Here is a 12,682-nt window from a genome sequence, read left to right as displayed (position 1 = left end):
CAAAACAACAAAATCACAATAATAGAAAGAAAAAGCTCAATAAACAGAGAAAATTAAGTTTAAGCAGATTCTTAGCAAAAGAATCTAAAAGCAGAACCAATTAGTTTCTGCTCAGTGGTTTTATCTATTTCCTCTGCTAATAAAGGAGTCAAAGTATCTTTCCATCCTCTAATCTCTCCTTTCCTGAAAAATGCCTTAGTCTCCATTCCATTCATTAACTTCCCCACTTTATTAACCTCCAACTTACTCAGATTCTCAAGACTACACAACTTTATGATATCTTCCAAAACTCCATTCTCTATCTCTCTCTCTGTAAAAGAGTATCCTAAGAACTCAGCGATCCGCATCACCCAATCCTCAGGCTTCTCTCTCATGTCTTCATACTTAACAAAGAATACTTTTTTCGGGTTTTCTAGGCTCTCTTTCCAATACTCTAAGGCATGATCCCAAAAGGGTCCATAAACACTTGACCCTCTGCAAAACCCTTTCACCATTTGCTCCATTGTACAACCAACCATCTCCTTAAGAACCAAATCTTTCATGAAATGCCAAAGGGAGACAAACGCATCCTTTGGGTTCCTGCAGCAATACACAACTTTACAAGACGACTTCTTAATGGACTCAGGGAGCGATCCAAGAGGAATGTGTGTGGAGAAGATCCTAGGAAAAGTGTCTTGAGTGTGAAAGTTGAAAGCTTCGATAAACGGCACGAGGGAATGTGGGTTGTTATCGAGCAGAGGATGTGACTCTAGAGGAGTTTGGAATTCTTGTCTGTAAACCGAAGCAAAGACGAGTGCTTTTAACCAAGTTGTACCTGATTTAGGACTGCTTACGAGGATGATATCAGAATCTCTGGCCTGAAAATGCTTCTGACTGTATAAAACACCTTCTAAGAGGTTTGGTGGGTACCAAAATCCTTGGTATTGATAGAGATACTCTGCAAAAAAGCTTCTGTCTTTTGGAAGATAAGACAGCAACTCCTTGCATTCTTGGCTGAAATTAGATTCTGCCAATAACTTCGAAAGAGTAGTTTTGGAGTTTGTCATAGATTGTAACTTAGTTTGAACAAAATGCTACAGAGCACATGACTTTATATAGGATATCATGAACTTTTGTAGTTCAGTTATAAATTCTGGTCAAATGCATTACTCTGCTAAATTCTATGAATATTTATTTCTCACCGAGTAACAATTATATCAAACAAGAACCAAAAAAGAGAGAAAAAAAGAACAAATGCCAAACTTTTTTACTAGAATAAGAAAGAAATTACAGTATTCTGTAGACTTAAAGCTCCAAATGTAATCTACTGGCAATAAAGAAAAGTTCTATTTATGAGAAAAGTCTTGCAACAGAGAGACATATCAGAGTCTACAGCCTTTAAAGTTCCTCAGCAGATTCTCTGAAAACCTTTTTTACTAAATGATCCTACTTCTCGCCACAAATCCCAAAAACATAACCTTAACAAGATCCTCGAAAATGCATCCCGAGAGGCGGCAAAAAAAAAAGAAAGAAAATCACTTTTGATCATTCAACATCAGCACCACCCAATAGGTATGATGTTGGTGCATCATCTCCAAGCAGCGGGATATACTCTGATCCTCGCACGTGAACGCTGAAGCAAGCTAATAAACAAACAGAACAACAAAAGAATTACAAAAACGACATAAAAGCAGAAGCAATACTGAAAACATAAAGGAAAAGAACATATTCCTTAGATGCGTATATGAAATTTGTGTATACCATTCTCTATTTTGATCACACTTTGAAGCATCACATCCATCTTGGATTTCATGTCGTAACTATCATCCATCTGTGGCACGACCAGCAACAGTTCCCTATGAATCTGTCGAACAAACTGGCAAATTCGCTGCGCAAATTCGATTTCACCATCTGATATTCGACCAATCGCCATCCTCATTAGCTCTCCAGTCAAATCTGCAAGCTGTGCAAGTAAAAAAAACAATTATATATAAACCCAAACAATAGCAAAATCTTCATAACGGATAAACATAAGTCAAAAGAGAGTCTAAATACCCCAAGAATATAGTCAAGGATATTGATCTGCAACGGCTCTAAAGAAGGGTCACTAAGCGGCAAAAGCGTTGCGTTAATCTCATCGAGAGTAAAGAGAGTCCCAGACAAACAGAACTTATAAAACGTTGCAGCTTCAACATATTCCTGCACCTGTAAGTTACCCAAAAAACACACAAAGAAATCAGTTAAAATTGTTAACCAAGAGGTTCCAACGATTCAATGAATTTGTCTCACAGACCCCTGGGGAGTAAGCTCGTCTCAGCTTCCAAAAATCAGTGCCTTGAAGCTCTTTCATTAGCCGGGAGAAATGTTGCTCTCTCACTGCTTCTAAATCTTTCCCTGCTTTCTCCAAAACCTCCTCTTTGTTGTCTTTACTGAGTCTGCCACATTAATATTTTAACCCAAAACAAACAGAGAAGAGAGAGAGAGTTAAGCCAATAGCTAAGTCATAATAATAGCAACAAACATGAAAACCAAGTTTTGATGAAGTTGTTGTTACCTGTGAACCTGAAAGATAACTTTTTTACTGTTCATAGTGATGTCACGACTTGCCTTCACCACTCTTTCTCGCTTCTCATTCTACAACGATAGCAAAAATGATAAAGCATTCTACTTGTTATACTTCAATTCATACATAGTCAAGGTTCAGATTTACTAAAACGACGATACACAAAACCCAATCTCAACTTAAGTGAACACAAAAATCAAAACTGCAGTTGAAAGATCATTTCTTTAATATCAACTACCTCGAAATTGCAAGGTTCAGTCTTTATCAACAGCAAATAAAAACCCAGAAAACATCAAGCTTTTCTATGGAAAATTGAGGAGGAAAAATACAAAACTTACGAAGTTATTGAGATAATCAGCGTATTTAGAAAAAGCATCTTTCATTGAGGATTCGGTACTCATCGTCCTAGCTTTCTTAACCAATTGCTCAGCCCCAGTCTCTGCAACTACACACACACACACACACACACAGAAACCCAAAACCCTTGTTACGAATTTACACTAAATAGACCGCTCAGATCATAAATGCGTTAACAAAATACGATAGATAAAAAGCAGGAGTGTGTGTATCAGATACATACTTTGATGAAGTCGTTGAGCTTTTAATTTGGGAGCCATGAGCATAAAGGCTACTCTTTGGAACGCCGATGAACAACCCAACATCTGTCTGCTTTCTCCGATCCTCACTCCATGTCCCAAAGAGGCTTATTCGAGATTATTAGTATTAGGGTATTTATTTAATTAAACAAGCGTTAGAAGACATCAGGTGCTGTGGTGTAGTGGTTATCACGTTTGCTTTACACGCAAAAGGTCTCCGGTTCGATCCCGGGCAGCGCCATGTTTTGTAATTTTGTACACCTGAATGCATTCAATCGCATATTCATTTGAACCATTTTCTTCGATATTTCTTTTAAGCAAATTTGATCTCCAATCAAAGCCATTAACTACTAGCTTGTTGGCCAAACAAACAAATACTCCATTTTTATAGGTTTCCAATAATAAGTTTAAAAGCTATAGAAAGCCTACAATAATGGTTTTGAAAATAAGCGGCCGAAACGTTATACGCTTGGTTCACAAACACATAAGATTCCAAACAAACGCAACTCGTATCCAATCGCTTGTAAACGCCACTTGTCGTGTCACAGCAACAAAGAGAGAGATGGTGACACTGATCGTAGCCACCACCTCCGACCCAGCGTCGATCAATCCCGCGACGGCGCTTCTCGCCATGCCGGGATGGACCGCCGGACCCATCTTGCCGCCGGTAATATATTGATCATTCTCCACCGGAGCCGTTTAGCTTTTTCTCTCGTCTGATTCGTTCTTCTCCAAATGTTTTCACTTTTCAGGACATCAAGAGCTTTACTAACCAGCAAACGAGAGTGATTCAACACGATGGATCTATAGTGAAAGAAGACGATCTCGATTTACGGTGGGAAGAAGTAACCGGAGAAGCCGTTGACGAAGTCATCTTCCTCAGCCGTCACACCGCCGCCTCGAATCGCCCTGCTCTCACTGTGCATCCGATTGGTATGCGAAAAATCCGAACTTTCTTTCTGGGTTTTCTTCTTTTTCAGTTTCTCAAGGAAGTTTGTTGGTAATTGAAGGAGTGCTTCACTTAAAAGAAGGAGAATCGCCGCCGCATGGAGGACGGCCAGGGTGGGCGGCGTTGGTAAACCCTAGGATTGGTCCATGGTTGCGTCTTTTGAAGAAAATGGCTGAAGCTCATAACTTAGTTCCTGAGTTTGAGGTATTGGTTATTGTTTATCTTTTCTGCTTGTGAAATTTGCTTTGGCCATTTCTCAGGAAATTGGAAGTAAAGCAGATTGCTCTTTTCTGTGTGGATGTAGATAACATTGGAAGGTACTCATCATGGACCAATAACTAGTAAGCCAACGATGTTCTTGGAGATTGGTGAGTTTATGTCTTTCTTCGTTTCGCTGAATTGAAAAGCTCTCTGTTTTTTTTTTTATTAGCAATTTTCTTATAATCGATCTCTGGGAATGCTTAGCTCATGTGTGTCACAAATTCTTAGATTCCAGTATAAATAATCATTGGTTTGTGTATATCTAGGTAGTACAGAGGAATACTGGAAGAGACAGGACGCAGCTCAAGTCATGGCTCTTGTAAGTGAAAAAAAGTTTGTTAGTTTAATGAATGGTTTGTGAATTATAGTCATTCTTCTTGTTTCTTGTCGCTTCCTGTCGGTTAAAAAAGACTTCTTTGAGTTTAAAGTTTCCTTTTAATCATCAATATCTACTTAACAACAACTTTCGAAGCTCATGACTTGCCAGTAGCTTTCAGTGTGTATCAGTTCCTTCCATTTAGTAAAAGCATTGTGATTTGTGATTCAGTTAATGTGGGAAGGACTTGCCCTAGGAGGCGGTGAAGCCGTGGGAAACTGGAACAGGTATGCATACCATGGTAGCTTGGTTTTACCTCGGACATAAAGAAAGAAAGTAGTAACAATCTAAACTGATGTGAATCGTTTTGGTGGACAGTGAATCCGGAAAGAAGAAAGTGCTTCTAGGGATCGGAGGTGGACATTATGCTCCTCGTCACATGGATGTAGTTTTGTAAGCTGTTCAGAACTCTGAGTATAACATTAAATCGGCTCTCTGGCTGATTTTTTTTTTTATGCGTTTTTTAGGAAAGATGATATGTGGGTAGGCCATTTGCTTTCTGGATACTCATTACCAATGGAAGAACCAAAACCTGGAGAGAATCACATTGGTGGAACTTGGAGACAATCAATCAAAGCAGCATTTGAAGCTACTAAAGCATCATTCCCGGGAGGCGAGATCTTGGCTCATCTTGATCAAAAGTAAAATCTTAAACCACTCTCCTCTTGATATTGCTGTTTGCGTTCTTGATTCCCGCGCATGGATTACAAGTAATGAGGTTTTTTGGTTTTGTTTTTGTTTCTGTTTTCAGGAGCTTTAAAGCATGGCAAAGGAAGGCTATTACTGAGTTCTTGGCCGAACAGAACATCAATGTTGGGAAACCAAACGATTTCACATGAACTATGAGACTCATTAAACGTATTCAAGAGCTGAGTTTTGGTTTATTGATTCAGAATCTATCATTTGATGGGTTTAGATTGTTTTTAAACTGGTACAATTAAGTTTAGATTAAAATTCATCTTTAAGTCCTATGTAAGTTCCCTTTCAGATTCAGATAGGAGAAGAATAAAACATGAAAGAACAAGAAAGACAATACAGGAGAAATGTGGAATAAAATAGAAGCTGAGTTGAGTTTTGTTTTTGTCTCTTTTCATCTAGTTGAGACTTTCAAATGTCACTTATGTCTCTCTTTTAGTCAGTGTCATAGTTGACTTTACTTGGGTTTGGGATAGGAAATTCGTTTGAGTGTTATGGATTCTGACTTCGTCTGAAGATTCTCAAATTACAAATTGAAAATTTAGTTGGCTATGAATACAATTAACTCGTGAACTTATACTAATATCTTGTCAATGTAAAATATCTAAACTTAATTTTTGGCTGTTACTCCTAATTTTTGTTAATTTTCAAAACAAATGACTCAAAAATTTCTGAAAAAATAAGTAGATAAAAACAACTACTATAGATTGGTCAATTTTGCACTTTTGTTAGTGGTTATCCTTTTTCTTCATTTCCTCGAAGAGAAGGAGAAATTTATCATTTGGTGATACATGAAATCAGATAAAGGACCACTTTGTTGCTTTTCCCTTTTTGTGGTTCAATACTATTTTAATTTCATATAGTTTTCTTATAGCCTTTTCAACTACATGTATTTGTGTTTAGAATAATAAACTTGTAAATTATGTAAAATTCCGGTAAGTTTAAATCCCACATCGCGTAGAATCTGGGGAATCTGTGAAATAACGTGATTTCTGTGCATTTTATAGAAAACAAACAAATAGATGACATGATCTAATGCATGCACCTGTAAATATCAATCAGAAATGTAAAACTCCATTGAAATTCATTCCGACTTCAATGGATAACATATTTTTGTGTGCAGGAATGACATGCATTCATATCATAAATGATAAACAGAACAAATATTTTTGTTACGTCTACTAAGAATTGATGACAACCTTCTTAAATACTCCCTCTGTTCTATAATAGTTGATTTTCTGAGGTTTTATTCATGTTGCAAAATAGTTGATTTTCTACATCTAATTAATGCATGTTTGTTCTTTAAATTAATGATTTATAGTTAATATATGTTACTTTAACAGATATTAATTGAGATAGATGAATTATGATTGGTTTATAATAATAAAAAACTGTTTTAATAAGAGAAAATAATATATTTATAGCTAAACATTAAAAGTTTCTTAATTCATGTGAAAAATTTAAAAAATCAACTATTATAAATAAACTATTATAAATAGAAGGAGGGAGTATGTTCCATAATATCATTCACTAATATAGACGGTTGTTTATTTTACTTTTGCTACATGTATATCACACTCAAGAAATCGAGTTATGAAATCTTTTGGAAATCGCTTGTTGTCACCCGAATTTTTTTTTTTTATATATATTCCCGTTTTGTCAATCAAAATGATATTATACTTAAAATTTATTTCAATTTTTTTGTATATATTCCACCTGGTGGATTAGATATTTAGATGGGCTCCGATTCATATTACCCTTTGCTTTAGAAAAAAAAAAAAAAGAAACACTAGCAATACATGAACGTATTCAAGTATGTATATATCATAATTACATAATACTAAGAATTTATTTATGAACAACGAAATAGCTATAATAGGAAAAATTATTTGTTTGGTTTCTATAACATTAAATGGAGATGAAAACGTAGGTCCAACGTAGCCAACGAAACATAGCCGTCGATTAGTAGGGAACAGTTAATAACACGCTGTCACACGCAGATGCGCGCTGAGATCGTACGGTACTCATTAGCTGGACCATAATTCATACAGAACACCTCCACGTACGCAGCTTTTGTCCTTTTTTCTTTTTTTTTCCTTTTTTTCCTTTTTATTTCTTGCTTCTACTCGTAGACCCCATAACATAACGACGAAATAGGCTTTTTCTATTTCATTCCTCAAATGCTAAGACTTCTTTCGTTTTAGCTGCACAGGTAATATTTGCTGCACACGTGTCACTTACTCTGTGGTTGTTTACCTTCGAGAATCATCTTCATTTTTTTTTTCCCGATCCCTAAACAAGAGTTTTTTAAAATGAAGAGAAATCAGGTTATTGGGTGTAACGCGACGTACCGTAACAAAAATAATCTCCAACCTCGATTTAATGGATATAAAACACTCATATTAATAAAAATGAATAAACTTCTTGTTCTCTCTAGCTTAATCTTTCTTTACTTATTATGATATTGGCAAACTTGTACTCCTTTCTAACAGATTTTGTTTTCATCTTCTATAACATCATTGACACTACAGTTGTTATAAAATCATAAGGAATGTATGTGGAAGTAACTGGCAAGAAGAAGAAATATATGAAACTAAAGATGGTATGACTTAGAACTCACGTCTATGTCATTTTTATGGATATAACATGAACCACTAAATGCATGAATAAATAAATAAGAGAAATATTTATTTAGCAAATTGGACAACCGTTTTCATAAGGACAAAAGCTCAGATACAAAAAAAATATAATTAAAAAGGAAATTAATTAAAAAACAGAGAGAAAAGAGATAAATGAAAAATGAAAGATGGAGAAGGGACAAATTGCAAACCGCCTCACCCAAATCCTTTGGCAGATAGTTGACTTTATATTTGTTTTCTTTATAAATCTCCAAATTTATATATTATTTAATCTGAATCCCCCGAAATAAAAAGTCAAATCCACGAGAGAAAAATACTCTCGAGGGTGCCGTTTCGCAGATCCGATTTCTCCAAAGCTTAGGTCTTTTTCTCCCCTTTGAAGCGGCTGTTTATTTTCCGGGAAAATACAATAAAATCCGATCCTTTTTCCCTTTCTCCGAGAAAAAGTTTTCGTCTTTCCAGTTTTAGTTCAGACACTTGGTATTTCAGTCTTGTACGATTTCTGCTGATGGTCTCATGATTATGAAGGGTTTCCGATTTACCGAGAAAGTTTTCAGTTTTCCCAGGATAGTGAAGAGATTAGAGAGTATTGGTAAGTGCATTTTCCTCTTGCTTAAATTCTTACTTCCAACCATTTCTCGGAAACTGATAAGATCGTGGTAGCGAGAAAATAAAAATTGAATGATTCAAAAAAAGTTCTTATTTTTTCCGGGAAAGTAAAACTCAACTTGGAATAGAAAAAATTTCTGATTTTGCCTCAATTATAAAAAATAAAATAACCCTTTTATCGTTTCCAATTAATGGTGGCATTAAATGTTGTTTTCCATGGCTGGGAATTTTTTTTTTCGGGTTTGGTTGGTAATTAAATGTTAAACCAAAGGGCAATAAAGAAGAAAGAGAGATTGTGTACTCTTTTAGTTATATCTCTCTGTGCTCAAATTTATTGCAGAGACAGTGATTTTTAATTGACCTTTGAACATCCTTCTTACATGTTTTGAAGATTTTATTTTTTAAAAGCCAAAAAGCAGCTGGCTTTATCTTCTCAAAGGTTGGATTTTCTTATAAGTGATCCGAAATTTTTGTGTTCTACTTCAACCTACTAGGGTTGTTGATCCCTTGTTTGTAACTTTAATTTTAACTAATTGCTAAATTTAGGTTAAAAGTTAATGGCGGAAGAAGGTTGAGTCTCTGTACCTGGTGATCAAGTAAGTTTTTTTTGGTTGTTGATAATCTTTCTTCTTCACTGTTCTACGGAATGATTCCTCCTTAAAGTCTAACCTTTGATTCATGTTTAGGATTTTCATTTGGATTCTAGTTATTAGATCTGTATATATTCCACTAGTTTTGATTTTTTTTGTTTTTATTAGGGTATTAGTTTTTTTTTTTTTGTTATAGTAGATCCAATTGGGGTTTTTTTTAATACTTGAAACTTTTTTTTGGGATTTTCAGTTCAAGATTCTTCTCTCCTGCAAATTCCAATTGTTTATTGACAGTCCTGTGAAAGAGGGCTGAGAAAACTCGGATGGTCTTATCCAATATTTTATTCTATTTTTCAAAAAATGAGATTTGATTGATTGCAGTGGAGCTGTTTTGAACAAAAGCTTGTGTAAGCTTTGCAAAATAAAGTTTAAAGCTATCTCCTTTTTGTCTCTTTTCTTCTTTCTATGACAGTGCATAAGATTCTTCATTCTTTGTAATAATTTGCCACACTTATGTAGCCATATAATTGGTTGCGCTATAAATCTTATCACAATTGTTACAAGTAATCCAGATTAAGCAAATTTTAGAAATTTTCTTGCATATTATTATGGCCTTACAGCTTTTAGATAAATGTCTTTTTCTCTACATTAGCAAAAAGTTGGAAAGTAGTCATGGTAGTGGTTGATTGCATCTTTTTGCTGTTTTATTATCTGTTTAGACCTCATGATGATTTGTTTGTGGACTTGAGGAAAGAAGAACAGAATCTTTCACATGTGTGACTGACCATATCTATGTTATGTATGTAACCGTAGGATACTTAGCCTCAAAGCTTGGCTTGTTTCTGTCACAATCTTCCTGGTCCATTGCTTCGTTGAACAACTCTTGTATTTAACTCATATGGAGGCTGCTTCTGTATCTAACTTTTGAGAGAAGCAGATAGATAGAGTAGGTTAACTTTCATGGATTCCATCCCCAAGAATGAAGTTTCCATAGACTTGTCTTCTCTTTGCAACTTCACTGTTGTTCTCTGTTTCTTATCAATGAATATGCTTGATATAGATTTTTCCCTTGGACATGTAGATTGGTTTTTTCGACTGGTGCTTGAAGACTTAGCTCTGGTGTATTGACGAATCCTTCTCTTTATGCAAGATTTATTCATTGAAAACGATGAGAGCAGGTAAAAAAGTCTTTAGCTTTCAAATATTTTAGTTATTGGAACTGCTTTCTGTTCTGTAGCTTTAAGATGTCTCTGATGGTCATTGAATGTTTTTGCAAACCAGTAAGTAGATCAAGTGGTTTTTCAATTTTCAGATAATGATCACGTGGTTGGAAACTCGACAGAGAGTTGCAAAGATGAGTCTAAGCCTCATCAATGCCCTGAAGAGATTTGGGAAGATGCAGAGTTAAAGATCCCGGAAAATGGGAAGAACAATAACAATGTGTGCGAGTTGTTCTATGATACAAGAAGCGGTGACGAATGGGATAAAGAGAATGATGGAAATACTTTGGAACGCCATTCTTGTGGAGACTCTAATGAGGCCGTAAAGAAAATTCCAGATAACAGTCATGATGTTGCTGCTAAGAGGGATTCTCTTGAGAAACTTGATCCGGTGTTTTATATGGACAAGAATGTAACGGCCTGTGACTTGCCTGAGATTGTAGTTTGTTACAAGGAGAATACTTATCATGTCGTGAAGGATATATGTGTCGATGAAGGTGTTCCGGTCCAGGAGAAGTTCTTGTTCGGCGAGAAGGATTCTGTGAAATGTAGCTCAAACTCAAACAAGTGTGAGTCAGAGGATTTGATGGAAGCAGACAAAGCAAGTTCGAATCTCTTGGAAAGCAAGTCCTTGGAAGACAGAAACAGTAAGCTTGATGATTCTGAGCTTTGTAATGGTACTAAGACAAACCGTGATGTGGAAGAATCTTCAAGAGAAGAATTTGCTGATGCTGAAGGTTCTAGCAATTGCAATCAAGAGCATTTGACTGTGACAAGAGAAGCCAAGGACTCGCCTACTCACGGGGTAAATCATTCTGAAATTTCTCATGAAATTGAATCTGATGAGAATTCGAAGAAGCACGAAGTGGCTACATCGGAGAATGTCGTAAGTGAATGTTGTTTGACTTTGGGAGATATTCTATCAAGGGAAGATGAACAAAAACACCTCAACAACAACAACAGTAGCAATAGACGTGAAGAACACTCTCCACCTCTGCTTCAGGCAATACATTTCATCACTCTATACAATCTAATGAAGTCTCAATTTTTCTATCTAAAAAGTATCTAACTTGCTGATGTGCGTGACTGCAGGAGATGGAAAAAAGAAGCTTAGAAACCACACCTCTCGAAACAGAGGAGCCAAAACAAGCAGAGGAGAAGCTTTCCTCTGTTTCTACAACAACCTCTCAAGAACCAAACAAAACTTGCAATGACCCTGAAAGGCCTGAAACCGAGAATCAACAACAACCAAAGTTGAGAGTGGAAGACTCTTACGAAGACGACAAACTTTTCTCGAGCGGATTTGGAGAGACGAGTTTCTCTGCATCAGAGCCAGTTTCAATTTCAGGTCATATAACATACTCAGGACCAATTGCATTCTCTGGAAGCCTCTCCGTTCGTTCTGATGCAAGCACAACGAGTGGAAGATCTTTCGCTTTCCCAATGTAAGATATAAATCAATCTCCATCGCTGTGATGCAAACTTGAAAGAGGAATTTTTTGCTGAATTTGATGAATTTTATGTGCAGATTGCAGTCGGAATGGAACAGTAGTCCTGTAAGAATGGCAAAAGCTGATAAGAGAAGACAAAAAGGATGGAGACACATTCTTCTCTGCTGTAGATTCTCTTAGTTAACCAGTCTAAAAGCTGTTCACTTTGAAGCACTGAGGAAGAAGAAGGATTTATGAAATCTACAATATTTTTTCTAAAAAAAAGGGTGCTGCTTTTTATTTTAATACTGAAGTAAATATCTCTTTCTTTCTTTTTTTTGGGTGGTTTATAGTTTATGCCATTGGTGTGTGATTGGCATTTTGGTAGTATTATTTTTGGTTAACAGTTAGGGCTTTTGAGTTTGGTAACAGATGCAAAATGGTCGGGTTATGTAAACCGATGAGTTTATTATAAGTTCTTTTTCGTTCGTTATGTACATGCTTTTGATTCTTTGAACAGGTTATATCTCAATCTGTTTTAATTTTGTTCTCTCTTTTTTTTTTTTCTTAATAGTTTCCACATTTCAATGGACTTATGGTCAAACGTATCCCGACCTCTTTCCCATCTTTTCAAGACTTTTGTCTCGGCTTTCGGCGATTTCAAGAACATTGTCTCGCTGTGTTGTTGCTATTTTATTATATACCAGTTGTTCATACATGTTTTGAAAATGTAGTCAAGTTATCAAGATTTTACATTTTTTATGTTTTAAGAAA

The 12,682-nt window shown here is 35.8% G+C and overlaps 4 protein-coding genes and 1 non-coding gene across 7 annotated transcripts; 3 read left to right on the top strand and 2 right to left on the bottom strand.

The window, feature by feature from the left end:
* Positions 1-71: 71 nt before the first annotated feature.
* On the bottom strand, positions 72-1,046 carry LOC18011963 (cytosolic sulfotransferase 13). Its single transcript, XM_006395612.1, has one exon. The coding sequence runs from the start codon at positions 1,044-1,046 to the stop codon at positions 72-74; it is 975 nt and encodes a 324-aa protein (XP_006395674.1).
* Positions 1,047-1,304: 258 nt separating this feature from the next.
* Positions 1,305-3,295, bottom strand: LOC18011716 (translin-associated protein X). Its single transcript, XM_006395611.2, has 7 exons — positions 3,123-3,295; positions 2,881-2,987; positions 2,534-2,613; positions 2,273-2,414; positions 2,035-2,184; positions 1,741-1,942; positions 1,305-1,622 (listed from the first exon to the last, which is right to left on the bottom strand). Exons 1-7 carry the CDS (start codon positions 3,202-3,204, stop codon positions 1,525-1,527), a joined length of 861 nt encoding a protein of 286 aa, XP_006395673.1. The 5' UTR covers positions 3,205-3,295; the 3' UTR covers positions 1,305-1,524.
* An 11-nt stretch (positions 3,296-3,306) lies between these two features.
* Positions 3,307-3,379, top strand: TRNAV-UAC. The gene has a single exon. It is a non-coding gene; the product is annotated as a tRNA-Val (tRNA).
* Positions 3,380-3,571: 192 nt separating this feature from the next.
* LOC18013289 (D-aminoacyl-tRNA deacylase) lies at positions 3,572-5,803 on the top strand. The gene is made up of 9 exons (XM_006395610.2): positions 3,572-3,805; positions 3,891-4,071; positions 4,149-4,291; positions 4,392-4,455; positions 4,615-4,667; positions 4,896-4,951; positions 5,043-5,117; positions 5,192-5,365; positions 5,476-5,803. The coding sequence occupies exons 1-9, from the start codon at positions 3,572-3,574 to the stop codon at positions 5,561-5,563; spliced, it is 1,068 nt and encodes a 355-aa protein (XP_006395672.2). The 3' UTR covers positions 5,564-5,803.
* A 2,454-nt stretch (positions 5,804-8,257) lies between these two features.
* On the top strand, positions 8,258-12,392 carry LOC18013128. Of its 3 annotated transcripts, none has more exons than XM_006395609.2 (6): positions 8,258-8,651; positions 9,215-9,264; positions 10,340-10,436; positions 10,571-11,481; positions 11,571-11,923; positions 12,007-12,392. In XM_006395609.2, exons 3-6 carry the CDS (start codon positions 10,427-10,429, stop codon positions 12,107-12,109), a joined length of 1,377 nt encoding a protein of 458 aa, XP_006395671.1. In that variant the 5' UTR covers positions 8,258-8,651; positions 9,215-9,264; positions 10,340-10,426; the 3' UTR covers positions 12,110-12,392. The 3 variants fall into 3 exon arrangements, with proteins under 3 accessions (XP_006395671.1, XP_006395670.1, XP_024007472.1); XM_006395608.2 differs by lacking the exon at positions 8,258-8,651 and adding an exon at positions 8,702-9,107; XM_024151704.1 differs by lacking the exons at positions 8,258-8,651; positions 9,215-9,264 and adding an exon at positions 9,936-10,204.
* The last annotated feature ends 290 nt before the right edge of the window (positions 12,393-12,682 follow it).

Source organism: Eutrema salsugineum, unplaced genomic scaffold (assembly GCF_000478725.1).
Source record: "Eutrema salsugineum unplaced genomic scaffold, Eutsalg1_0 scaffold_6, whole genome shotgun sequence".
NCBI classification, from domain to species: domain Eukaryota; kingdom Viridiplantae; phylum Streptophyta; class Magnoliopsida; order Brassicales; family Brassicaceae; genus Eutrema; species Eutrema salsugineum.
This window is presented reverse-complemented; position numbering and strand designations above follow the sequence as displayed.